We start from the raw sequence: 22,135 nt of genomic DNA on the forward strand, positions 1-22,135 counted from the left end.
TCACCGAAGGGCAACACACTCGAGAGCCTCGACAATAGCTCTACACTGGGGGACTGGTCGCCTGTGGATTCTGAAGACTTCACGTTCACGATTTGGAGAGACAACAGGGCGATGTCAAGGGATGCGAAGCCACGGCTGCGATTAGGATTGGCCGCCTCCTCAGGGTTCAACAGACACCTCAAGGAAGAATACGGTACCCGAGCTGACTTGGCAACTGGCGTCTCCACCTCCACTGGCACCGTGTGGGATATGGAGGTCACTGTAACACTTCCGCCTTCGAGAATTCGAGGACACGCGTAGTCTGCGCCTACAATCTAATGTCTACCCCCCAACGCCCTCACTGTCGCCATGTTGTCCATCTGAGCAAATTCCGAATAGGTTGACGCGCGGTGAAGCAGTATTTTTTGAGGTGCCTCATGAAGTCTTCGAGCTCCTGTGAATCGATGGACTTCTCCGCCGAGGACATGGACTCACTGTTCCCAGAATACGTGCAGCTGCGATCTTGTCCAGCGCCAACGTCACAAGAACGTTCGCCTCCAAATGCGGTGTCTGCCCCATTACTGGCCATCTGCGGTGAGGACTGGATGCCCACCGCCGCCCACGTAAGCGCAGGCAAGGAGAATGCCTGTCGGAAGAGGCCCAGGAACCTCAGTGAAGACAGCGTTCCTAAAAGGCATCGCAGGTCACTCGATGAGTGCACCCCCGACAAGGTTCTAAAAGCGCTGAGAGATCACCTTACATGCCCTGTATGCCAGGACTGGGTGCTCGATTCGTGCTCCCTTGATTGCGGTCATATTTTTTGCTATACATGCATCACTCAGTGGTTCCAGCAGAAGATGGACTTTGTCTGTCCCGCCTGCAACCAAACGGCAGAACGAGGGCCCACCATGTGCTACGCAGTTGACGGGCTGTTGGCGCAGGTTCACCGCCTTGATGCGGGCTTGGCCGACCCTCACGCTAGCGACGAGAGAGCCGAACTCGTAAGGCGGGCCACCGAGTCCCAAAGGCGAAAGGACGATGAGAAGCGTCTGCTGGCCAGAATTGCCGAGTCGCAAGAGTACGTCAAGTGTATGGGCAAGCAGTTTGTAGACGTGACTGTGAGCCGCTGGGAGGTTTCACATAGTCCTCGCTGTGGCAGGTAAAGCGATCACAAAGCGTGCTGAAGAAGATAGAGCCTTTCTCAGGGACTCCTCGTCGGCACTTCTGCCAAATGATGGGGCTAACACAGCACTGGATTGATTGCGCCAACAAGGACGGATTGAGATTGGTGCTCACCAACCTCAATCTGAAGCCTAATGGGTCCAGTAGAGCCGCTCTAGCTCGTCGTTTGTCTTTCTTCTGTGAATTCGGTTGATGGCAATTCCACTCCGTGACTAATTATATGCTCCCTCCTGCGGGTCCGCCCCAGCGTGCAATGCTTCCAAAGGCCCCACCAAGAAGTTTGGCCTCCGAAGTCCTAGATGTGGCCCAACGAGAAGCTGGCATCGACTATCTGAAATCGCCTGTCATCATGGTCAAGAAAAGCAAGCCTGTCTTGGAAGAGCGCAGGCCCAAAACCGTTTCGGATGAGCGTCCGTCTGAGTTGGAATCGCAAACTTCTCGTCTGGAGAGGGTGACATCATCGATTAATTTCCAGCTATCGGGAGAACACTCGGAGAGTGCGGAGAACGACTCCTCTGAAGGACTAGTCTACCCTAAAAGTGCCATTCGTTCCCAGGTTCGGAAGTTGCAAGAAAAGGCAAAGGCTCTCGTTGAGTCGCTCGATCCGAATGCGTCTGGGAAGCGTGATATGGACAGGCAAGAACGTATTCACCAGAACGTGATGCGCAATCTATGGGCGGGCAATCAAGAGTTGGAGGCCAACCATCGAAGCCTCATTAACTTGCAGTCTGCGCTGCAAGAACAGGCCGAGGTAGTCCTTGGACAAAAGGAGATGATCGTCAACCTTCAGGGCATGCTAGCTGACGTGCGAAAACAGAAGGCGCTGAGCGCTCCTGTGATACTCACAACGGCTCCTCCTGCGAAGCTGCTGTCTTCCGATGAGGACCTCCGCCCCGTTTCCAAGCCCGATCCAGCACCCCCTGAAAGGCCAGTACAATCAGATAACCTAGCGTTGCGCCAAATGGTCATTCTAGAGGAGCAGGGACGTTTGATGAAAGACCTCCTCAGAGGGCTCGACAGCGAGACGCTGCGCCCTCCACGCTACGAGGTGACCCCAGACCCGTCAGTGTTTTATCAGGCCATCGTCGACCATGCGATCCTGGCGGGAAGCGAGCTGCCAAAGAAGACTGACGTCGATGATGTCACTTCTCAGTTCGGAGTAGCCGACTTTGGGGACATTCCCCCTGGGTTTTCTACCAGGCTTCTTGTCGTGAGAAAGTCGAATCTCCTCGTACACGAGTTGAACCCCGTTGACAACGCTCCCGGAGCAATTCTCTTTACTCTCGTCCCTGACGACACCAGAGGCAGTGTAAACATCTCTGGCACCGTTTTGGTCTTGCAGATCCTTGGGACCGGAGGTCGTCTGGAAGAGATGCACGTCATCGTGTTTCGCAGTCGCGACTCGGCCAATCGCTGGCGAATGGCCTTGACCTACGGAGGATTTTTGGAAGCGACTGAACGAGTAGAGTCTTCCGTAGGGACGCCTCGGCTAACCTGGCCTTTCGCTGTCGTGGTGTCCGGAGCTGGCGTCAAAGTCGATGGCCACACGACGCTGCCAGCCCGGAACCCCAACTCCCTAGTGGCTTGGAACTACCCAACCAACACGATGCACTTAGGCGTGGACACGGCTGCGAGACAGTGGGTTCAGAGTTTACCCGGACCCAATGGATCATTGGATGGGATGCGATCGGATATGTCATTCAACGCTCGAGTCGCAGACTGCCGCATCGACACCGAGACCCGCCAAGCCCTGATCACCGTCTACAAGCACGAACGGGTCTCAATCACAGACGCCGACGACCGCACTAATGTTTACACTCTGATGAACATGCGCCACCAGAGCTGGTGCCTCCTGGTAACAGCGATGATTTCTCTGAGATGGAACGAAATCCGAATCAGCAGCGTGCCGGTGCCATCCCTACCTGCGGAACAACCAGAAATCCTTGTACTTCACCGCGTTCAGGATATGTTCCAGGTCAATGGGGATTTTGTCCTGGTGACAAATGAGGAAGGCCACTCTGTTACCACCGTACCGCGACGCTCCTCCGAGTGGGTGGTTTTTCCCGAGACTCTTCACATGCAAGCCAACATCGACGAGGATTACCCGGCCCACCACGTGCTATTCTTCCTCTTCCCTAGCCCACAGATATTCAATGACAGGCTTGCGAGCATGAGGGAGCTCGAGTACAACTTCTCAAGCAACGAAGCTCTCCGAGGGGCGTGCGTGATGGTGATGGCAGACGTCATGGAAGTCTTCGACGACTACGATCCCCGAGTCCGCTGCCAGCCCCTCCATGCCTTTGCCAAGGAGGACCTCATTGGGTTGGAGGTGGGCAGTCGCCATGTCGTGGTTCTATTCAACGACGCGGATGACGTTCGGGAGTTGGCTTTTGAACTGACTAGACCTGAGCAGAGAGAGCGGTGGCGATCGGCGCTGGACATCACTAAATTTGCCGAGTCAGAACCTCCAGCTTTCGACTCTTACCTGCAAGCGGTAGGATTTCTGGCCCCTCTGGCAAGAGAGGTCGAGTCACCCGTAACTCACAGCTTAGGCTGGTACTTGGCATGGGGCGACGGGAAGGAGATCTACCGCTTCTGGGTGGACACATCTGCGACGTTGTGGCTCGACTCCGATCGCTGTATGCGACTCGTCAGTATGGTAGGTAGCTCATGTAAGGTCTCAGTCAGCGCGATAAATTCTACGAGAGTCTTACGTTCCGCAATATGCCCTTCGATTCATACCGCGCGCTCAAACGCGCGCTGGTAAAGGTGCCGCATCCGGACGCGCGGACGATCCTCCCCCACGATCCGCAGTGCTAGTGAGGGCGAACCGGACACCTGATGCAGTTTGTGCTTTGCGGAAGCCGATGGATTCGGATTTGCTGTTGACGAAGAGGAACTGAGGTCCGGAACCTACATGGCTTGGTTCCCGAGAACCATCTACACAGCAGACATTCTCGATAAGAATAGAATTTTCTTACGAAAGCGCAGAGCAGACGAGGGGTTGCCAGAAGGCATGCAGCACATCGCCGTGCCGGTCGTGGAAATCAAAGGGAGGTCGTCTTCTCAAACGGCGCAGTGGAGGTTTGCCATGTTGATCTCTGGGCTACGCTACCCTGCCGACCGTTTCCTCTGGCCGAGATTTCTGTTCTGTTTCGACCTCGAGACCACTGGCGTTTCCGAAGAGCCTTTGGAGGAGCTCTATCGCCTCAACAGAACTGAAGAATCTATGCGGAGGAGGCGCCCAGCCCCAGACCGTCCGGCGGACTCTGGCGGGAAGCGTGTCAGGAAGTCGTCGTCGTCGAGTGCACCAGCAGCAAAGCCACCAGCAGCAAAGCCACCAGCAGCGAAGCCACCAGCAGCAAAGCCACGAGCAGCAAAACCACCAGCAGCGAAGCCCGCAACGAAACCGCAAACGAAGCCTCGCGTGCTTCAAGAGAAGCCACCACCGTTTATGAAGTTGGGACGGCAGCCAGGTTCTCCCGATCACAAGAAGGTACTCCCCGTAGTGAAGAAGAGTACTAAAAAAAATATCCCGCCACCGCCAGAGAAGAAAGCGTACAAGAAAAAAGTTATGGCTGGCGGAATGGGCAAGCTCCCACCTACTCCCAAGAAGCGAAGGGCCAAGCAGGCAGAGCCAGCCAAACCAGCCAAGCCGGGGCACAAAACTGAGCGTTCTTCGGTGGATAGGACTCCAGAGAAGAGCCTGCCCCTTCGAGGCGGCACGACTCCTGTCTCACAAGAAAGGAAGCCTGGCCGTCAGGGGTCGTTTACACGCATGTTGGAGCAGCAGACGTGGTTTGCACCGGAAAACAAGAGGGTGTCAGAGGGGGCTGAGCCCCAGGAGAGCGCGTACGTGTCCCCGCACCAATCCGATGCGAGCTTTGTGCTGGATCCCTCCCCGGACGAGACGATCATGCTGGTCAACCGGCCATCCTCATCGACTTCCGTTCCCGCGAAGAAGGCACCTCCTAGCGGTGGAGCCTTCGACACAATGGACCAGCTGGCACAACCCGACGAAGACCAGGCCTCACGACGATGGTTTGGTAAAAAACGTAAACATGGCAGACAGGCTCCTGAGCCTGCCGGACCGCCGCCGAGTCCAAGCTGGTTTGGTCGGATCAGGCATCGCAAGCGTAGAGAGTGAGTGCTATTGTCGAATTCTGTATGCGCGTGGCTAGCACGATGTGGTGGGTGATGCTGGGAGTGTAAGCACTAGGTATGTGGTGGGCTTCCTTTGGATCTTCCGCCGCTTTGCAAAGTCGATGTGCCCTTGGCCTCGGATATTGCACGGCACCAGTGATATTCTCGAGGTGGATTGCTTGAAGCTGTCAGCGTGTCAGAGCGAGGGATGTGACTGGCTTGACATTCTGGACACGCCTCACCAGCGGCAGCCCGTAGTGCGGCGAGTGCTGATGCTCCTGGTCGACGGTTTGCGGTTCGACAGCATTCAGTGGCAGCAGGAACCGATGCACCAGCATCAGAACCAGATGCCATTTGTGAAGATGACAGCAACGACCTATCCAGATCGAGCAAGAGTGCTGCGGTTCGTGGCGGACGCCCCGACAGCCACAACGGAGCGGCTGCAGGCCATGCTCTCAGGCATCTATCCGTCGTTCTTGGGTATGTTGCAGAGTCTGCACAGCGGACGACTGGCTGTGGACAATGTAGTGGCACAGTTGAAGAGGGCAGGACATCCCGTTTTCTTCGTTGGTGACAACACCTGGGAAAAATTATTCGGGGATGACCTCCACGCCGACTCCCAGCCTCTGGAGTCTTTAGACATCTTCGACCTCGACAGCACGGACGATGCAGCATGGGCCTCGTTGGAGGACTTGGTCTCTGGTCGGTGGACACGGGATATCGTCCACGAGTCAAGACTCAGTGTGCTGCACACGCTTGGCGTTGACCACGCAGGTCACGTGGACAAGGTAGATTCGCATGTGATGGCCCGGAAAATCGCGTACCACGACGCTATGAGCCGGCTGGCCTTACAAGGGCTGGAAGGCATGGACAATTCAATGTTCCTTCTCGTGTCCGATCACGGAATGACAATGACTGGTAGTCATGGAGGCGCGACAAGAGACGAGCTCGATGCCGCCTTTTTCATCGTGTCGCCTTTTGATCTTCAAGAAGGACCAGGATTTATCGACCAGGTAGACCTCCTGCCGACCATCAGCTTTCTATTGGGTGTACCAACTCCTATAAACGCTGTGGGAGTGCCGTTAACGTTCATGATCCCCCCTGAGCACCACCTATCAGCCCTGCGCTCCCATTTTTGGCACTTAGAGCGACTGCGCTCAGAGCTGTCGATAGACACAGAGCTAAGCAGCACTCTACGGGATCGGTGCCTGCAGAGCCTGGTGACACACGAAATTGTCGGATGCGAGGAGTATTTCCAGGAGTTCAAACAGTGGGGCGGGCATTAAGGCGACACAGACATGCACGCCACATCCAGACGACCACGGTGCCGGCAATGGCCTACTTCATGTCGCTTCTCATGTTCGGGCTCGGCTTGCTGTGCCCGTCATTCCTTTAATGACTCGTTGAGAGTGGCGACGTTGGCTGTCCAGATCTCTGCGAACTGGTCATCTTCGTTGGGTTCGTCTTTCAGCGCCACGATTACAGATGTGAGCAGCCGCTCCATCGCTGATGCGAGTCGCTCCTTCCCCACCTTCTTCACCATGCCATGCGTCACGAGCAGCGTCAGGTCCGAGTCTGATGCTAGAAGCCTCGTTGGCTCACCTTCCATTCGTTGGCGCAACAGGAACGTGAGGTCGTCGTCCAGGCTCTCCAGGCACCGAAGGACCAGCCCGAAGTTCTTGTGAGACCGCCAGTCCTCTGAATATCGCACCAGCAAGTGGCTTGAATCTATCCCTTTTAGAACTCGAATGCTGACGTTATCATCTGCCACCCTTGTCTCTCTGGCAGCACCGGCAAATTCGATTAGTGGGAAATCTTCGATGGTGAACGCGTCGACGTCACTTGCCTTGCTAAGGTTGAGGCTGGCGTTGATGACTCGCTTCACCTCGGATGACAGCATTAAAAGAATGATGATGTTATTTATCAGACGATGTGTTCGGAGTGAAGCACTGCACTATAAGATCCACAAGTGATTGAGTCTCGGACCTCAACGATACCAGGAAGTCTAAAGTGAGTTCTCCGGTGCTGATGAGGGTCGATAGCGCTGCTCGGTCGTTCTCGTTTACCTTGTGAACCAGATCTTTCTGGGCCTTGCGGTGCATCCACTCGTGATATTGGGCCGCCGTCTGGAGGGATTTAACTTGGCGCTGTAGCTCCTTCTTTTCCCTGTTCTCCGCTGCCAGAGCGTTTTGGCATGAGTCCAACTGGGATTGAAGTTTCTCGTTGTTCTGCTGCAGCAGCGCAGACTTCCGTACATGCTTATCCAATGCGTGTTGGGCGACATCCAGGCTTTGAGTCAGTCGCTCTAGCTGCTGTTCTCGGAGGTGGTGAACATCTGAGTGAATACCAACTAGGGAGATTACGAAGGCTCCCATCCTGGATTCCCGCTTCTGAAGGAGGGAATGTTTCCAGGTGTCGAATATCGCTGAAGGCCGCCGACTGTCGAATGAGCTTGTTCATCTCATCGAGCTTATGCTTGACCAGTGACCACTCATCTTGATTGAACTGACTATTCTACACCCGAAACGAGCCTCACTTCTCGCAAAATTCTAGGCGTTGTTTCAGGAAGAACATGCACTCAGCCAGCCTGTAGTTATCATGTTCCAGTCGTCGAACGACACTGTGAGCGTTGTCTTCAACGATTTCGCACTTGATAAGAATCGATCCCGAAGCTCACCCAGTCTTTCAGAAACACGTTCCTAGACGCCGCTACTCGATGTTTTGCCTGCAGCTCCACGAGATTAGAGTTCGCCTCCTTGAGTCGGGTGTACGCATACTCCTCTAAAGTTACAAGGTCGCCGCGGAGTCCAGCGAGCAGCTCACTGAGGCTCTCCGCCCGAGCTATCGTGGCAGACTCCTCTCTGTGAGATGCGAGGTCCGCCGACATTCAATCGTGAATTTTGAATGGAAGATTCCGCGTTCCTTAACCAGTGGCTCGAACACGACGCCTCTGTGGCGGAATGTGCCGAGTTGAGAGAGCGGCTCGAGATGTCTCGCGCCTCGAAGAAGAAGCAGATCGAGTCCATCAAGGCTCGGATGACTAGACGTGAGAGTTTGTGGCAAGTCGACACGCAGCCCAGGATTTGTTGGCCTCTCTCCGGACCATGAGAGACGGTGTGGAAACCACCCAGAGGACAATCCGAGATCTTCAGTTCAAGCATGATGCAAGCGAGTTTTCCGAAATCGAACGTCTGCTTCGTGCAAAGGAGAAGGCGTCTGAAGCCCGAACCATTCTTGTGGAAATTAGTTGCTGGGACCGGCGACTCACGGCTTTGGACAAGCACCTCTTGGCACTAAAACGGCGCACAAGCTTCAAAGACGCCGTGCCCGATGTGCTGCGCTTGGTGGAGTCAATTCCCGCACTCAGCGCTGAAGGCACCCTTTCGTTCATAGACGATGTTGGCGCTGAGATTCCGCTATTCGACGGCCTGATTCACCTGGTCCACAAGATGGATACCATTGCCCCCCAAGGAAGAGGTAATATCTACGGCGACTCACGCGCAGCCGGTGAATTCAGCGCGACCACGGGCTTACTGTGAGACTGGGCTGGAAATCTCACTCAGAATCAGCGATTGTATCCGAGATTTCTTGGCGCTACAAGACGCAGCCACCCTGCTTGGCGAGGAGGACGACTCCAAACGGTCAGCGCTGAAGCGTTACAACAGCCGTATTATGGGCTACCTGCAAAGGCTTTTGTCTGTGGCAGCGGGCGCCTACTGCTCCGCTGCCGACCATCAAAAACGGGCGCTCTCTCGGTTGGTGCACGTTCTCTTTCGAGGGTACCTTTTAATGCGGCCTCAGGAAGACAAAGCAGTCGTGAAGGCAATTGAAACGATTCGCATTGGGCTAACGCAGTACTATTTCGCCCCTGTCTGGACGCGTCTGACAGCGGAATGCGTGGATGTTGCGGAAAGCTTCGAGAGCCTCGTGAAGTTGTGGAAGCTACAGATCCCCAGCCTTCATGAACTGTTGTCGGTTCTCGACACAGACATCGCGCTCGTAGCGAAGCTCACGAACTCCGAGGTAACGGAGGAGCTCAGCCTGCAGGTCATGCGCAACGCGTCCTCCGATGCTGCCTTGACGGCGTCTGAACGCATTGTGGCCATGGCCACTGAGGGCGCAACCGACTGTTTTCAGGCAGTGGACTTCTGCGGTCGGATCGAGGCAATCACGAAGAATCTCCTGCCAGACGACACTCATTCTGTTATCCCGACGCTAGCACTTACCCGTATATCTGAAGGCCTCATGGCGGCGTTGAAGCGACAGAGGGAGGACCATGCAGCCAAGGGTTCCATGCAAAGCTTCGTTGACGGCGTCCAGAACGTGCTGATGGCGAATCAACCTGTGTTTACAGCAGTGGTTGTTGCTGAATTCGACATTCTCTTGTCCGAAATAGTTCGGCGTGAGGCCGAGCAGTGCAAGCGGAGTGCTCCGTTAAGCGAGAGGTTAGAAGCTCGAGCCCAGCTTATTTCTCGTATCAACCATGAGGTTGCTTTGGGCAAGGGTTCACTGAACATCACTTCTTTCAGCGCCACACAAAGGTCTCTCGAGGAGTGTCTAGGGTCTATCGCGGAGGACCTGATTAATTCGTTCGCTTACAATTGGGTGGAGTCCTTCTCCCAATCGGTGGTCAAGTCCGCTGGCAACTCGCCGAGCCCCTCAGTGCTGGATCTGGGCGAGCTCTTGCTGCTGTTCGCTCCGGAAATCCAGGAGACACGAGAGGGATGGCGGCGAGAGGGGGATCTGGTGCTCATCATGGCCATCATGACCACCTGCGTAGACTCGTATCTAGACCGCAAGGGAGAAGCTACCCTTGAGCAACTGGCTACCGATCTGACCTACATTGTTCGGGCGCTGTGTGCGGCCAGCCAGATGGAGGTCATCGTCGTCCGCGAGGACGTTGAGGGCCCACTAGCCTCTCTGGTGGTTACACACCTGTCACGCATGCTGGCCGCGAAAGTGCTACAAACGGAGGCACGAGTTTTGCTGCTGCTTCAACTCATCAATCCTGAGCTGGAGCTCGACGCTCATTTGATGGAGTGGAGGGTCGAGGTGCTGAGGTCCCTGGAACCGGCGTGGGTTGAAGAAGAAACCAGATCTCTGTTGTCGTGGATCCAAACTCGCAATGACTAAAGATTAATAGACGATTCTCATGTTCGACATGGATGTTCATCGTATCCACTGGCTCTCCATAGAGTGCGCCGCCGTTCTCTGGTTAGTCGAGGCCGATGGGACCGAGTCGAAACCCGCCCACCTACTTTCACTCGATAGCTTGGATGCAGACACGTTTGCCTTAGGGTCCCAGCGGCTAAACTCTATCGGCGGATGGGATAGACCTCCCAGCCCGGCGCAATCTCAGCGACCACTGCAGCTCGTGATCCTAGGCCGGCCGGAGTCCAACCTGCCCCTGAGCGACTTCATGAGCACCGGCCTCATACGTAACTCCGACAGCCAGCTCCTGTCAAGGACACACAGTTGGGACCGTGTTCAGGCTACCGGGGCCGTGTTCGAGGCGCTCCAGCTGGCTAACCTGTACGATGACAGCAAGTCCGTAGTCGACCTGATTGCGCGTGCGGACTCAAGAGATATACGCGATGCCTTCAACATGCTTGATCTGGACGTGAACGAGTTAAAGGACGGTAACGAAGTCGTGAGGCAGGCGATGAGGGACTTTAAGAACACCTGGTTTGATGAGCCTGGAGTGGAGTTCATCAATTGGATTCCCCCCGACTGGAAGTCCGAAATCGAGCTCTTCAAGCAGGTCACCGATCCTAGATTGCGGATGTTTCTGCGATCCATTCACTCACTGTGGCTCAATCTAGGTCGCAGACTCTCCGACCAGGTCACGCAGAACCCAAAAAGGTACACTCACATACCCGTCATCTACCCTTTCGTGATACCTGGCGGCAGGTTCAGAGAGATTTACTATTGGGATTCCTACTGGGTCATACTGGGGCTCTTGCAGAGCGAGATGTTTTCCACCGTCAAGGGCATGATCCGCAACTTTTGTCACATGGTAGAAACTGTAAGGGAGCCAGAGATGCATTATCCAGATTGGGTTCGTCCCAAACGGGTCGCGCTCGTATTATGCGACTCGAAGCCAACCTCCTTACCTCGTTCAGATGCTACGGAAGTACTACACCGCCACAAAAGATCGTGAGTTCATCCGTGAGGTACTGCCGTGGCTAGACAAGGAGTATAGCTTTTGGATGACTCGTAGAGCGATAAAAATCTCGTACGATGGCAAGACGCACCATGTGAACATCTACAGCTCCGCTGCTGATACGCCGCGGCCAGAGAGCTTCATGGAAGACGTAGAGCTTCTCCGAAACAACTGTGTGGACGACGACGCAAGCAAACGTCTCATGCAAAACATCCGCGCGGCCTGCGAGACCGGATGGGACTTCAGTTCCCGCTGGGCAGGCCCCGGATCTGAATACGGCCGCAAGAACAGCACGCTTCTGGATGTGCTCCCCCAGCTGAAGACAGTCTGCGTAATCCCAGTTGACCTAAACTCTCTGATGGGCTACAACGAGCGCACACTTCGAGACTTCCACTACTCAGTGGGAGAGCACATAAAAGCTATGTACTACTCCAACCAGTACACCAAACGGGCGGTCGCGATCGAGAGTTTCATGTGGAACGAGAAGGAGGGCTGCTATTTCGATTGCTTCCAGACGCCGGACTTCGAGTTGGTTCACAACGAGCAGTTCTTTCCCAGCAATGTGCATCTGCTGTGGAGCCAGGTCTACCCTCGCTCTGTGAAAAAAGTTGAAAGGGAGAAGCGCCTAGTGAATTACCTCGACCGCACAGGCGCCCTGGACTACATTGGCGGGATTCCTACATCGCTTACGCGCACGTTCCAGCAGTGGGACTTTGACAATGCATGGCCACCTCTGGTGCACATGGTCGTTGAGGGCCTCTCAAAGAGCGATGATATGGAGATAGTGAAGCTGGCAAGGCGTCAAGCCTGCAAATGGGTGCGGACGTGTTACCTCGCCTATAAGGAGAGCAACGCCATGTTCGAGAAGATGAGCACGGTGCACATGAAGGCAGGCGAAGGAGGAGAGTACGACGTGCAGACTGGCTTCGGGTGGTCCAACGGAGTTATTTTGGACTTGATGAGACAACACCCTACGTTGAGGCTCGAGCCTGACGACTAGTCTTCGCATTTGAAATGAAAACTGTCATCCAAGAAACGCCTCGGTTCTGGAAGAAGTACATACGTTTGTCGGTTACTGTATTGTACCTCGCAGTAGGCTCCAACATCTACGCAGGATTCCAGCCATTCGCCATTATGATGCAGAACGATGGGATCTACAGGTGAGCGCTGGGTCTGGGCGTCACGCAGCTGGACCTGCACGTCCGGAGCTCTCACCTGCGACCAACAAATAGAACAGATCAGCTACCTTCTAGTGACGGCCAGTGCGACTCAGCAGGTGTGCAGTATCATCGCAGGCATGATGAACGATCGCTTCGGATCTCGCCTCTGTATGACAATCGGACTGATCTCTAACGGCCTGGCCATCGTACTTTTCCGTTTCAGTTCCCAGACAGTGCAACTGTATCACCTATCCATGGTTCTATTCGGTTCTGGCACGGCATTCAATAGAATAAGCAGCAGCGTCTATAGTCAGGTATACCCTACAATTGGCAGGGTAAGTCCCCTCCGGTGGCCTTACGCAGCAATGGTTCTTCATCGTATCTGGCGCCGTGGTTCTATGTGCGCTGACGATGCCGATCCTGCTGCTCATCCACAACGGCACCGGCATCAGCGTGACTCAGCTTCTCCTGCTGTTCTACGTGTACGTGCTGCTGCCGATCGGAATTGCTGCGGTTTCGCTGATGCCGGGCGACAGTGCGCCTCGTGAGAAACTGTCGAGCGTTTCTGTAACTGAGCTGAGCAAGTCGCAGGAATCTGAAACCGACAAGGACGACTCTCAGTTTTGGGAGGAGCTCGAAATGCAGGTTGCACCGCAAGAGCTGCAAGTTCCCACGGTTCCAGCCAGCTTCATTACTCGTGCGGTCTCCGTCCAGTCATCGGAGACTCAGCGGCGTTCTGTAGCGTCCGGAAGGCCGATAGCCCAGCTAGTGGTGCGGTCGGAAGAGCTCAGTCCCTGGTCGTTCTTACACACTTCAAGGCTTTGGCTTTTCATCGTTTTCATCTCAGTGATCACGCTCACGACGGTCTTCTTCGACGCCAGTTATCTCCGGCTTACCAGCGACCGGATGGCCCAAATACAAGGCTACGTCAAGGCGCTCGGCGCCATAATAGCTCCGGCACTGGGCTGGTGTACACGAGGGTCCCCAGCGTTCGTGCTGAACATTTTTCTAGCCGTAACGGCGACGCTCAGCATTTCCATGCCGCTCGTGGATGAGAACTGGGCCTATATTCTGGCGGGTGTCTTCTTCACGGCGGCGGATGCTTCAACGGAGCCGGTGATGTGAGACAGGGAGTTCTCAGCATTCAGCATGAGCTTTGCCTTTGATAACTTCGGCTACAACCTGTTTGGGCGGGTGACTGGGGCAATATTTCTGACCACAGGAGTGGTCAGCTTTGCTAACATCGGGTTCCTGAGTCTGAATCCTCAAGCCATGCTCTATGCGTTCTTCGGTATGAACTGCGGCAACCTGGTGCTGATTTACCTGCTATTCCGCCAAACAATGCAGCTCCAGTCAATCAACACGGAGGCTCCTGTGGATGCGCGACGTGTGAGCACGGTTCTCTACTCAAGTCTTGCTGCGGTGGGAGCCTTGGAGCCCGTGGAGGAGGCACTGTCCGAGAGTAGCCACATGTTACTAGTGCCTCCTCGGCCAGCGGGCGCGAGCGCTTCCTAAGCTCCCCCACGCGCTGGCAGCGCTGGGGTTCGTGGAGCGGCGTTGACGTGTTATTCGTCGAAAATGTTCGCGTACGATGGCTGGTTGCTCGTGTTCTTCCCGCCCGGCTCGGACAGCGCCCGGCTTTTTCTCAACGTGGACGAATGTCCGTTGTGGCTTAATCTGAGTCGGATATCACGCGATCTGGCTGATGCTGTGGAGGATACCGAAGACGTCACGACGGTCCTGCTCCCATCGAGAGACCCTCTAGACGCCTGTGGTATCGCCATGACTGCACAAAAGGAGTGCATCCAATTCAGTGTTGATGGGCAGTTGCTGGCAATCTGCAAACCTAGAGGTCACGAACTGCATTTGCAAACTGGGCGGCCGACTACACCTTCTGACCTTCGCCACATCGAGGACTACTTTGTGACTCGTTTCGGTGGCGTTGCGGGGCTCCGGATTATACTCATGGACGACCACAGGATCGTTCGAGCATACGCGGAGAACAATGGTTACGAGGACACCGGTGGCTATTTTGTAAAAGAGCTCACACGTGGGAGAACTCGGCGACGTCGCAGGAGATCTGGCAAAAAAGGGGAGTCAGGCTCTCGATGCGAACCGACAGGGCAATTCGAACCTTCAAAGACCATTCCGCCCAAACCCCCGTCCAGGAAGACTCGATTTGGTGATGACTTGCCCGGGGCACCAGCGGTTAAGAAAGTTAAAGTAAAGGCGGAGTCACCGAGCACTGGTAGCGGCGTTGACCACAGCCTGCGCCGACCATACCCACCAAAACCGAAGAACCCCCCTTCAAAGTCGCGACAAGCCAGTCCCAAGCCTGGCCGAGGCATCAAAGCGGGTGCTAAGGGGAATGTCAAGGCGAATGTCAAGGGGAATATCAAGGGGAATGTCAAGGGGAATGCCAAGGGAAGTACGAAGGCGGCTGGGAGCGATAAGAACGCATCCGGTCAACGATCATCCGGTCAACGCTCATCAGGGAACAGGAAAGCGTCCAACCAGAAATTGAACCAGAAATGCCTTCCCACGCCTGCAAATCCTGCAATGAAAAGCGTCGTAGACTCCTCCCCTGTGAAGATGACTGACTGGGCAGCCGACGGAATGTCACCTGAGAGCCTTGCACTGGATAGCAGGCTGGAACGAATAGAACGCCTTCTGGTGCATATGCTGCAAAGTCGACCTGCTGACGGCGCCCGACGCCTTGAGACCGACCTTGTACATTTAGAGGCTCAGTTGGACCAGGAGAGACAGCAACTGACTGATGGGATGTTCCTGCTCTGTGACAGCTTGGAAGCCCACCAAAGCCGCGTTAACAACCTCGAAGTGGTGTTATGCGAAGTCGCACGTCACGCTGGCGTTCAGACGCACACTGAAAACCAAGAGGCGCCCATCGGTGGCTAGTAAAATATTAACTGTGCACTAGTGACAACAAGTTGGTGAGACCTCTTGGGAGTGGAGATCGTCAGAAGATCTTTGTCTGCTGTTTCATACACTATGCATTCATCGACACAGGTTGCCAAAGCGTGTCAAACTTCACGTAGAACGAAGGCGTGAGGCAAATTCTCACTGCTGTGGTCGAAGAGCAAGGCATAACGGCCATGTGGTGTCTTCTCCACGACCGCGCTTTTGCTAAAGTCGGCAAGGTTATCAAAAATCAGTTTAGCTTTGGCATTCCATTGGGGAGTTTCGAGCGTTTTCGTGAATAGGAGGCTGAACCACTCCCTGAGTGATTGGGGACCATATAGTTCAAAGGGGGGGACGATCGGCTTGCCACGTTGAAACACTCTAGCCTGCGCAACTGCCGCCCACATCCTCACTGTGCGGGGGTTGGGCGCTCGTATGAACAATCGGTCGGAAAAGACGTCTACAGGTGTAAAGAACCCGTCTCCTAGTTGGAACACAGGAACGCCATCTTCGTTTCTCATATGCACTGGAACAACGTGAAGCAGGACATCAACATGCACCTACGGTCGTTCCCGACTAGGACGCCTTTCCCTACTTCTAGTAGGCCTGGTAGAGGGGAAGACACCTCTGTAATCGCAGACTGCCCGCTGTGGTACCATCCGAAGATAGGGAAGACACAAGCCAGTGCGATAGTGAGGCAGATTATAACAACTGCCACTACTTGTCTGACCTTGGAGGATGACCACCGACCTAGATACGTCTTCGCCGGCCGCTGGGCATTTTGAGCGGTCGCTTTCTGCCGCTTTGAGGCCGGTACAGGCCTTCTGTTGGTTTTATGAGACGGAGGTGACATCCAACGCGCGACTTCAGCGGGATTCTTCTCTCTGAGGGGCTTTAAGGTCCCCGTATAGTCATTGCTGCGCTCCGCAGAGACTTCCCCAGAGGTGTGAGGCAGAAGTAACACGGCTGAAAGCACTGAACGGCGCGGAGGTGGAGGCACTTTGGCGAGCATAATTTTGGATGTATGATATTCCGACTTCTGTCGGGATCTCCGGAAGGACTTGGCATTTCGCCTTAGTGCTGCGGTTATGTGTGATGTAGGAGCACTTTAAGACGCTTTGCTTGTTTGTTTATCGGCCGGCGTGTTAAAACTGTGTATATGAGCGAACCTTTCCTGTATCGAACAGAGAGCGAGAAGCGTGGTCTCAGTGAGCGTCAGAAGCAGCTGACACAGAACGGTGCTGGCCCTGCGGTGCTAGACCCCAGAAATTCGGCAAGCGGTTTTTTCGTAAACGCGAAGACCCAGTCCAGAAACATCACCGATTCGCACCCACCTCGTCTGTTGACGTAACAGTATTTCGCAAGAATCGTTGCCTTGAGGTGAACGTTGTGGAGGAGGGCCTTTGGTGCTCCGAGATGACAACCGCTCTCCAAAGCATGACCTTGACTGATATTAGGTACCACCTCCAAATAGGAATTCGTCGCGTGAGGGCTCGTACACTTCCTCATGCAGGGTGTTCCGGATGGCCTAAAGTCTGCGTTGTACATGGCTGCTCACGACACTGGTCTTTGGATGAAGGAGCACCCGGGATTCTACACAAAGATGCTGAATAACACCTTCGGCTCCATAATTCCTGAGGTTATCGACTCGAACATCCCCACCTTCAGTACTGGCATCGTAGGAATCAACCTAGAATTGCACTCCGGAAAGATTGAGCTTGACATGCAGGAAGACATGGAGTCGTGGCAGTTTCAAATGCAGAGGGGTCCGTCGTTCCTGCAGGCGCCACGTGATAGAGCCAGCACTATGGAAAACTACTCTCCCTCCTCATTGGCGAATGTGTTGCCTGACGACGATCTTTCTGGTCAGTACTTGGAGTTCCAGGCCTACCAGGCAGCTGCTGGAGGGGTTCGCACGAGGTCCAGTGACGTAATAAGCCGAAACCCGCTACAATCCGCTATGGATGAGAACTCGATGATGGGTTCTGTGCGGCACGGCATCGAAGACGTAACCGGACTCGTAGAGCTCATGAATCCCAAAGGCCGCGAGGCAGCCAAGCGCATCCTATGGTGCATCGAGTCTCTGGATCAAGTGGAATTCTGTCCACTGCTACCCCCGTTGACTTGCGTCCTGCTCTGTTACCTCTCCGAGGAGGAAACCTTCAACCTCGTGCACAACATAATAAACCACTCCAAGTAAGTGCAAGAGTCCGACGTCACCCAGACAAATCGCGCAGCGCGAGAGCATTGGGGTGCGGCCCTACTTGTCCATCACCGTAAACGACTTCATCCGGTACATCCAGCTGGTAGTCGGCTTACTGGAGAGGCATATGAGTCGCCTGATGGAGCACCTGGTGGGGGAGGGGGTGGACATCATCGAAATTGTGTGCAGGTGGATGGCTGACGGTTTAGCCAGCGCTCTGCCTCTTGACTACTTCCTCCGTATCATTGGAAGTTTCTTGTTTGAGGGGTCCAAGGTCTTCATTAGATATGTGTTCGCTCTTTTTAAGCTGAACGAGGCTAAGCTCCTCAACTGTAACAAGCAAGGAGCCTACGACCTGCTGAAATGTCGACAACTCCAACGAAAACCCATCAGCTGTGACGAGCTTGACAATCTGACCAAGCTGGCATTCCAATTTGCGATCCGAACCACGTCCATCTCGAGCTACAGCTCCAGTCACGAGTTGCTGTCCGCTTACGTCATGCCAGGCACGAAACTTAAATTGTACAGGCCGCGTCTGCATGAGGAGTCCGCAATTCTTGATGAAGTTATGTGGACTGACATCTGGGCTGCTTTGGTGGAGGCGGACCGAATGCTGGACCCATACCTGGCTTTTTCGACCCAGACACATGGGTGCTCGGGGACTGCGATGGACCGGCGACTGAAGATGCAAAGCAGTTCCCCTTGTTTGATGGTTTTCCGGACCAGAGACGGCGAGATCTTGGGTTGCTACCTTCCTTTCGTTCCCGGTCATGGAAGACACCACACCGCTCTATCTAGCAACTCCAACGCTTTCGTGTTCAGTTTGAAGCCGTGAGCGTTCGAGGGGTTCCATAACTCAGTCACCCTCTTGTTTATTACTGGATGGGCCACAATCCCACATTGCTGTCATATGACGCGACTAGCTTGGCTGTGGGAGCCGACGCACCCGCTATTTTTATAGAAACGAGTGACTTGAAGCATGGTAACAGCCAGCCTTGTCGCTCGTTTCAATCCTCGTCTGTAGGTGTCGCAGTGATACACCATATCGCAGCTTGTTCAAGACGAGTCAGGAGACTTCGAGATCAGTATGTTGGAGTGCTGGTGTTTGATGTGAGTTCTGCTGAAAGTATGGAACATGAATGCGGGAAAGAGATCTGTAGTAAAAATGTATAATGAGTCATTGGACTTGCAGACAGTGTAGTTCTTCAGGCACTAGTAAGACTAAGGGCACCCATGTGAAGGGCTTCTGCCGGCGGTGCTACCACAAGAACTACGATCGGCGACGAACGCTTGAAAATCGGCTCCGAACGATAACCTCCGGTTCCCGGCTACAACAAGCAGACAGGAGTGACAATCCTGTGTTGGTGAACGAATCGGACAGTGACTTGGAATCTCACACATTAGAATGCCTGCTGTCGGTGGACGCTTTGAACGAGAATGATCTAGAAGACGTCCTAAACGAAATCGTCCCCACAGGTCGTCTCGAGGATGTAACTCATTTGGAGACGCTCTTTCCCACACCATTTGGCTGCAGCTGCCCCAATAAACGCCGCCGACATGAGGCGTGTGTCCACCTCGAACACATACCCGTAGAGGACGATCCCTATCACCTCGACGTTCCTCTGCCTCCGCCGGGATGGACGCCTCCCGGCTCTCTGACGCCCCGAAGCCCGACACAAACCACTCCGGAATTTTACAGCGAGGAGGAGTTCGGCAGTAGTGAGGAGTGGACGCCTGCTGATTGCCTCGCAAATATCCGCCTTAAGGCGCCATTCGGCCTTCCTGAGAAAGGCAACCCTTGGGTACTGAGCCCCGATGATCTTCGAGAAATCAATAGGAGCGTCCACTGGTCAAGAAGTCAGCTAGGCGCGGCATTGCAAGGCCTCTCCGGTCCAAGCTGCTTCCGATTCGTGTCTTGGAACATCAACGGTCCAAACCGCTCAAAAACCAGTGACCTGAGGCGGACCCTAATTAGGCACCTCCTGGAGTCCTGTGGTGCCGATTTAGCCATGCTCCAAGAGAACAAATGGGTTACGAAAAACTTCGTTCGGCAATTGGGAGGAGATCTGCCGTTGAAGTACAGCGGCGTTCCCCTACACGCTGGCATTGCTCGCCGTAGGCGCATTTTGCTGAGGAGACTCACTCCCGGTGGTTTGCTCGAGCATGCCCACCAGCTCGTCTTCGGTGTGCCGCTTGGTCAATGCCACACGACTGTGGTGCCGCTGAGGGTGCGTGGCGTGACGAGAACAGGGTGGGAGGAGCTTTGGAATGCCGTATTACGAGCTAAGGATACCCCTGAGGAGCGATTCAAAACACTGTTCCGCGTCATTAATCGAAGTCATTGTTGTCTCTATCAACACACCCCACGGAAATCCCTTCTGATTGTCTCTTACCACAACGTTAACAAGTGGACTGTTCGGCGAGACGCCTTCGTGGCCTGTTTTTGGTTCGCGCATCTCCAGTCACGAGGCCTTCTGACTGATGGTGACACCTCCCTCTTAGTCTGCGGCGACTTCAACCAGGACATCACGGGCATGCTGGATGAGCAGCCCCTTGCCGACTTACACTATTGTATGCCGGCGTATGACGTGACACCTCGTCGTCGCCGGAAGAGCGCGATCGACTTCGTACTGACTCGCGGAAACGTCCGTGTGCGGGACCTGTCTTGTTGGGATTTCGGCGTCGCACACACCTGGGACCCTCTCTCAACAGGCTGCCGTCCGGCGTCACCTATCTTTGGGATACACGAGAGTCACCACCTGGTCGAATGTCCCGCGAAGGCGGCTGCGTGCGGTCAGGTCTTTGACCATGACCCGCTGGTCGGTCTGCTGGAATTCATGTAGTCGTGGGGCGCCGCTGAGATGTGCTCCGGCGTCCCTGTGAGTCCCACCTATGTGTACTACCAGGACGCCGACTACGAACTGCATCGTGCGACTATGTGAGAAGTTGGATACGCGGGTGCACGGTCTCAGTAGATCGCCTGTGACCTATGACCGTCAATCGTTTGCTAGTGGAGACGGAGGTCGTGCAGGTGGCGCTAGCTATTGACGTCACACGGCAAAACTTCCTCTTGCACGTACGGAGTCACTTATGACCGAAAGGAATTGAGCAGGATGGAGTATCTTGGATGGAGGCCCCCAGATCTCCTGGCGAACAGATAGATTCGTGCCGCGCCCTAGGCAAAGCGCTCCACTGGCGGACACGATCGAAAGTACCAAAGCAAGATAGACAGTATTCGCCACCAGACCTGCCTCTGGCCGCAAGGTTTTCCCCAATAACTAGAGATTCCTCAAGAAAACACCGCGCTCTCGAAGGGTAACAATACCTCACGGATGAAGTAGTCCGTTAATCATAAAATCACTCACAAATCCAAAACATCAAAACCTGCAGCCGTCGTTTCTGCGTCGCTGTCATGCGCTTTGAGCCCTCCCAACCGCAACACTTCTTCCATCGGCATGCGTGAGCGACCCAGAGGTGGAGTCGGAGGACGCCGCCACCAGCTCGGCACATTGAGCTCCTGACACTCCTTCACGTGATCGTGGTAGCGGGCCATGCGCATGTGGTAGTCCTGCCACATCTGGTGGCTTTCGAGTTCCTCAGCAGCGCGATGCATGCGGCTATTATGTGCCCGGCGTGCTGCTACCTGATGCACTCTAGGCCGAGTAGCCTTCCAGCGTTGACTCAGCTCCACGAGATAATTGGTAGCAGGCACTGAAGGGGAAAAGGGCACTTCAACCATGTCCGATGGCATGTCGATTTGCGGTGAATGGGATGGCCCTCGTATCCCTGTACGTGCTAGGGGAAATGACGGCGCTGGCGCCGGCTGAGGTGGAGAGCCCTGGGAGGGTATGGGAGGTCCTGACGAAGCACCTTGGAAGCCAATGGGAGGTCCTGACGAAGCACCTTGGGAGCCAATGGGAGGTCCTGAAGCAGCACCTTGCAAGCCAATGGGAGGTCCTGAAGCAGCACCTTGGGAGCCAATGGGAGGTCCTGAAGCAGCACCTTGGGAGCCAATGGGAGGTCCTGACGTACATCCAAGGGGACGAGAACACGTCGAGGCAGAGGACCCCACTTCTACGGGGCGGGACGTGGTTGACACGGTCGAGGTGCTGGGAGCCTCCGCCATTGACAGGTGATAATTTGCTTCGGAAGTTGTAGGTCTAGACGAAGCATTTCGGGAGCCAATGGAAGGTCCTGAAGCAGCATTTTGGGGGCCAATGGGGGGTCCTGAAGCAGCACCTTGGAAGCCAATGGGAGGTCCTGAAGCAGCACCTTGGGAGCCAATGGGAGGTCCTGACGTACATCCAAGGGGACGAGAACACGTCGAGGCAGAGGACCCCACTTCTACGGGGCGGGACGTGGTTGACACGGTCGAGGTGCTGGGAG

General features: G+C 54.8%; 14 protein-coding genes across 25 annotated transcripts; 9 read left to right on the forward strand and 5 right to left on the reverse strand.

Annotated features, from left to right (window-relative positions):
- Window positions 1-111: 111 nt before the first annotated feature.
- On the forward strand, window positions 112-300 carry KVP18_003377 (uncharacterized protein; the record flags this gene model as incomplete). The annotated part of the gene is made up of 1 exon (XM_067955065.1): window positions 112-300. The coding sequence occupies one exon, from the start codon at window positions 112-114 to the stop codon at window positions 298-300; it is 189 nt and encodes a 62-aa protein (XP_067809781.1).
- Window positions 301-416: 116 nt separating this feature from the next.
- KVP18_003371 (uncharacterized protein) lies at window positions 417-1,354 on the forward strand (the record flags this gene model as incomplete). Of its 2 annotated transcripts, XM_067955052.1 has the most annotated exons (2): window positions 417-1,097; window positions 1,124-1,354. In XM_067955052.1, 2 exons carry the CDS (start codon window positions 417-419, stop codon window positions 1,352-1,354), a joined length of 912 nt encoding a protein of 303 aa, XP_067809768.1. The 2 variants fall into 2 exon arrangements, with proteins under 2 accessions (XP_067809768.1, XP_067809767.1); XM_067955051.1 differs by having other exon boundaries at window positions 444-1,142.
- A 27-nt stretch (window positions 1,355-1,381) lies between these two features.
- On the forward strand, window positions 1,382-6,590 carry KVP18_003367 (uncharacterized protein; the record flags this gene model as incomplete). Of its 4 annotated transcripts, XM_067955046.1 has the most annotated exons (4): window positions 1,382-3,820; window positions 3,850-3,980; window positions 4,009-5,304; window positions 5,381-6,590. In XM_067955046.1, the coding sequence occupies 4 exons, from the start codon at window positions 1,382-1,384 to the stop codon at window positions 6,588-6,590; spliced, it is 5,076 nt and encodes a 1,691-aa protein (XP_067809762.1). The 4 variants fall into 4 exon arrangements, with proteins under 4 accessions (XP_067809762.1, XP_067809760.1, XP_067809763.1 ...); XM_067955044.1 differs by lacking the exons at window positions 4,009-5,304; window positions 5,381-6,590 and having other exon boundaries at window positions 3,846-3,857; XM_067955047.1 differs by lacking the exons at window positions 1,382-3,820; window positions 3,850-3,980; window positions 5,381-6,590 and having other exon boundaries at window positions 4,079-5,308.
- Window positions 6,591-6,688: 98 nt separating this feature from the next.
- KVP18_003368 (uncharacterized protein) lies at window positions 6,689-7,204 on the reverse strand (the record flags this gene model as incomplete). Its single annotated transcript, XM_067955048.1, has 1 exon — window positions 6,689-7,204. One exon carries the CDS (start codon window positions 7,202-7,204, stop codon window positions 6,689-6,691), a length of 516 nt encoding a protein of 171 aa, XP_067809764.1.
- Window positions 7,205-7,220: 16 nt separating this feature from the next.
- Window positions 7,221-7,679, reverse strand: KVP18_003378 (uncharacterized protein; the record flags this gene model as incomplete). The annotated part of the gene is made up of 1 exon (XM_067955066.1): window positions 7,221-7,679. The coding sequence occupies one exon, from the start codon at window positions 7,677-7,679 to the stop codon at window positions 7,221-7,223; it is 459 nt and encodes a 152-aa protein (XP_067809782.1).
- Window positions 7,680-7,939: 260 nt separating this feature from the next.
- Window positions 7,940-8,191, reverse strand: KVP18_003370 (uncharacterized protein; the record flags this gene model as incomplete). Its single annotated transcript, XM_067955050.1, has 1 exon — window positions 7,940-8,191. The coding sequence occupies one exon, from the start codon at window positions 8,189-8,191 to the stop codon at window positions 7,940-7,942; it is 252 nt and encodes an 83-aa protein (XP_067809766.1).
- Window positions 8,192-8,208: 17 nt separating this feature from the next.
- Window positions 8,209-10,437, forward strand: KVP18_003373 (uncharacterized protein; the record flags this gene model as incomplete). 2 transcript variants are annotated; one of them, XM_067955057.1, is made up of 3 exons in its annotated part: window positions 8,209-8,350; window positions 8,380-8,839; window positions 8,868-10,437. In XM_067955057.1, 3 exons carry the CDS (start codon window positions 8,209-8,211, stop codon window positions 10,435-10,437), a joined length of 2,172 nt encoding a protein of 723 aa, XP_067809773.1. The 2 variants fall into 2 exon arrangements, with proteins under 2 accessions (XP_067809773.1, XP_067809772.1); XM_067955056.1 differs by lacking the exon at window positions 8,209-8,350 and having other exon boundaries at window positions 8,409-8,839.
- A 19-nt stretch (window positions 10,438-10,456) lies between these two features.
- KVP18_003375 (uncharacterized protein) lies at window positions 10,457-12,467 on the forward strand (the record flags this gene model as incomplete). Of its 3 annotated transcripts, XM_067955061.1 has the most annotated exons (2): window positions 10,457-11,329; window positions 11,358-12,467. In XM_067955061.1, 2 exons carry the CDS (start codon window positions 10,457-10,459, stop codon window positions 12,465-12,467), a joined length of 1,983 nt encoding a protein of 660 aa, XP_067809777.1. The 3 variants fall into 3 exon arrangements, with proteins under 3 accessions (XP_067809777.1, XP_067809779.1, XP_067809778.1); XM_067955063.1 differs by having other exon boundaries at window positions 10,457-11,464; XM_067955062.1 differs by lacking the exon at window positions 10,457-11,329 and having other exon boundaries at window positions 11,514-12,467.
- Window positions 12,468-12,601: 134 nt separating this feature from the next.
- KVP18_003374 (uncharacterized protein) lies at window positions 12,602-14,142 on the forward strand (the record flags this gene model as incomplete). 3 transcript variants are annotated; one of them, XM_067955060.1, is made up of 4 exons in its annotated part: window positions 12,602-12,627; window positions 12,656-12,962; window positions 12,991-13,748; window positions 13,776-14,142. In XM_067955060.1, the coding sequence occupies 4 exons, from the start codon at window positions 12,602-12,604 to the stop codon at window positions 14,140-14,142; spliced, it is 1,458 nt and encodes a 485-aa protein (XP_067809776.1). The 3 variants fall into 3 exon arrangements, with proteins under 3 accessions (XP_067809776.1, XP_067809775.1, XP_067809774.1); XM_067955059.1 differs by lacking the exons at window positions 12,602-12,627; window positions 12,656-12,962; window positions 13,776-14,142 and having other exon boundaries at window positions 13,039-13,752; XM_067955058.1 differs by lacking the exons at window positions 12,602-12,627; window positions 12,656-12,962; window positions 12,991-13,748 and having other exon boundaries at window positions 13,777-14,142.
- A 63-nt stretch (window positions 14,143-14,205) lies between these two features.
- Window positions 14,206-15,543, forward strand: KVP18_003380 (uncharacterized protein; the record flags this gene model as incomplete). The annotated part of the gene is made up of 1 exon (XM_067955068.1): window positions 14,206-15,543. One exon carries the CDS (start codon window positions 14,206-14,208, stop codon window positions 15,541-15,543), a length of 1,338 nt encoding a protein of 445 aa, XP_067809784.1.
- A 125-nt stretch (window positions 15,544-15,668) lies between these two features.
- Window positions 15,669-16,558, reverse strand: KVP18_003376 (uncharacterized protein; the record flags this gene model as incomplete). The annotated part of the gene is made up of 2 exons (XM_067955064.1): window positions 15,669-16,072; window positions 16,111-16,558. The coding sequence occupies 2 exons, from the start codon at window positions 16,556-16,558 to the stop codon at window positions 15,669-15,671; spliced, it is 852 nt and encodes a 283-aa protein (XP_067809780.1).
- A 404-nt stretch (window positions 16,559-16,962) lies between these two features.
- KVP18_003372 (uncharacterized protein) lies at window positions 16,963-20,592 on the forward strand (the record flags this gene model as incomplete). 3 transcript variants are annotated; one of them, XM_067955055.1, is made up of 6 exons in its annotated part: window positions 16,963-17,031; window positions 17,060-17,742; window positions 17,771-18,580; window positions 18,610-18,769; window positions 18,801-18,859; window positions 18,942-20,592. In XM_067955055.1, 6 exons carry the CDS (start codon window positions 16,963-16,965, stop codon window positions 20,590-20,592), a joined length of 3,432 nt encoding a protein of 1,143 aa, XP_067809771.1. The 3 variants fall into 3 exon arrangements, with proteins under 3 accessions (XP_067809771.1, XP_067809769.1, XP_067809770.1); XM_067955053.1 differs by lacking the exons at window positions 16,963-17,031; window positions 18,610-18,769; window positions 18,801-18,859; window positions 18,942-20,592 and having other exon boundaries at window positions 17,054-17,664; window positions 17,744-18,584; XM_067955054.1 differs by lacking the exons at window positions 16,963-17,031; window positions 17,060-17,742; window positions 17,771-18,580; window positions 18,610-18,769; window positions 18,801-18,859 and having other exon boundaries at window positions 18,922-20,592.
- A 518-nt stretch (window positions 20,593-21,110) lies between these two features.
- KVP18_003379 (uncharacterized protein) lies at window positions 21,111-21,362 on the reverse strand (the record flags this gene model as incomplete). The annotated part of the gene is made up of 1 exon (XM_067955067.1): window positions 21,111-21,362. One exon carries the CDS (start codon window positions 21,360-21,362, stop codon window positions 21,111-21,113), a length of 252 nt encoding a protein of 83 aa, XP_067809783.1.
- A 158-nt stretch (window positions 21,363-21,520) lies between these two features.
- On the forward strand, window positions 21,521-21,907 carry KVP18_003369 (uncharacterized protein; the record flags this gene model as incomplete). Its single annotated transcript, XM_067955049.1, has 1 exon — window positions 21,521-21,907. The coding sequence occupies one exon, from the start codon at window positions 21,521-21,523 to the stop codon at window positions 21,905-21,907; it is 387 nt and encodes a 128-aa protein (XP_067809765.1).
- Window positions 21,908-22,135: the final 228 nt, after the last annotated feature.

This window comes from the organism of the source record quoted next, assembly GCF_019968955.1.
Source record: "MAG: Porospora cf. gigantea A chromosome Unknown PgA_NODE_326_length_22135_cov_334.775, whole genome shotgun sequence".
Classification (NCBI taxonomy): Eukaryota; Apicomplexa; class Conoidasida; order Eugregarinorida; family Porosporidae; genus Porospora; species Porospora cf. gigantea A.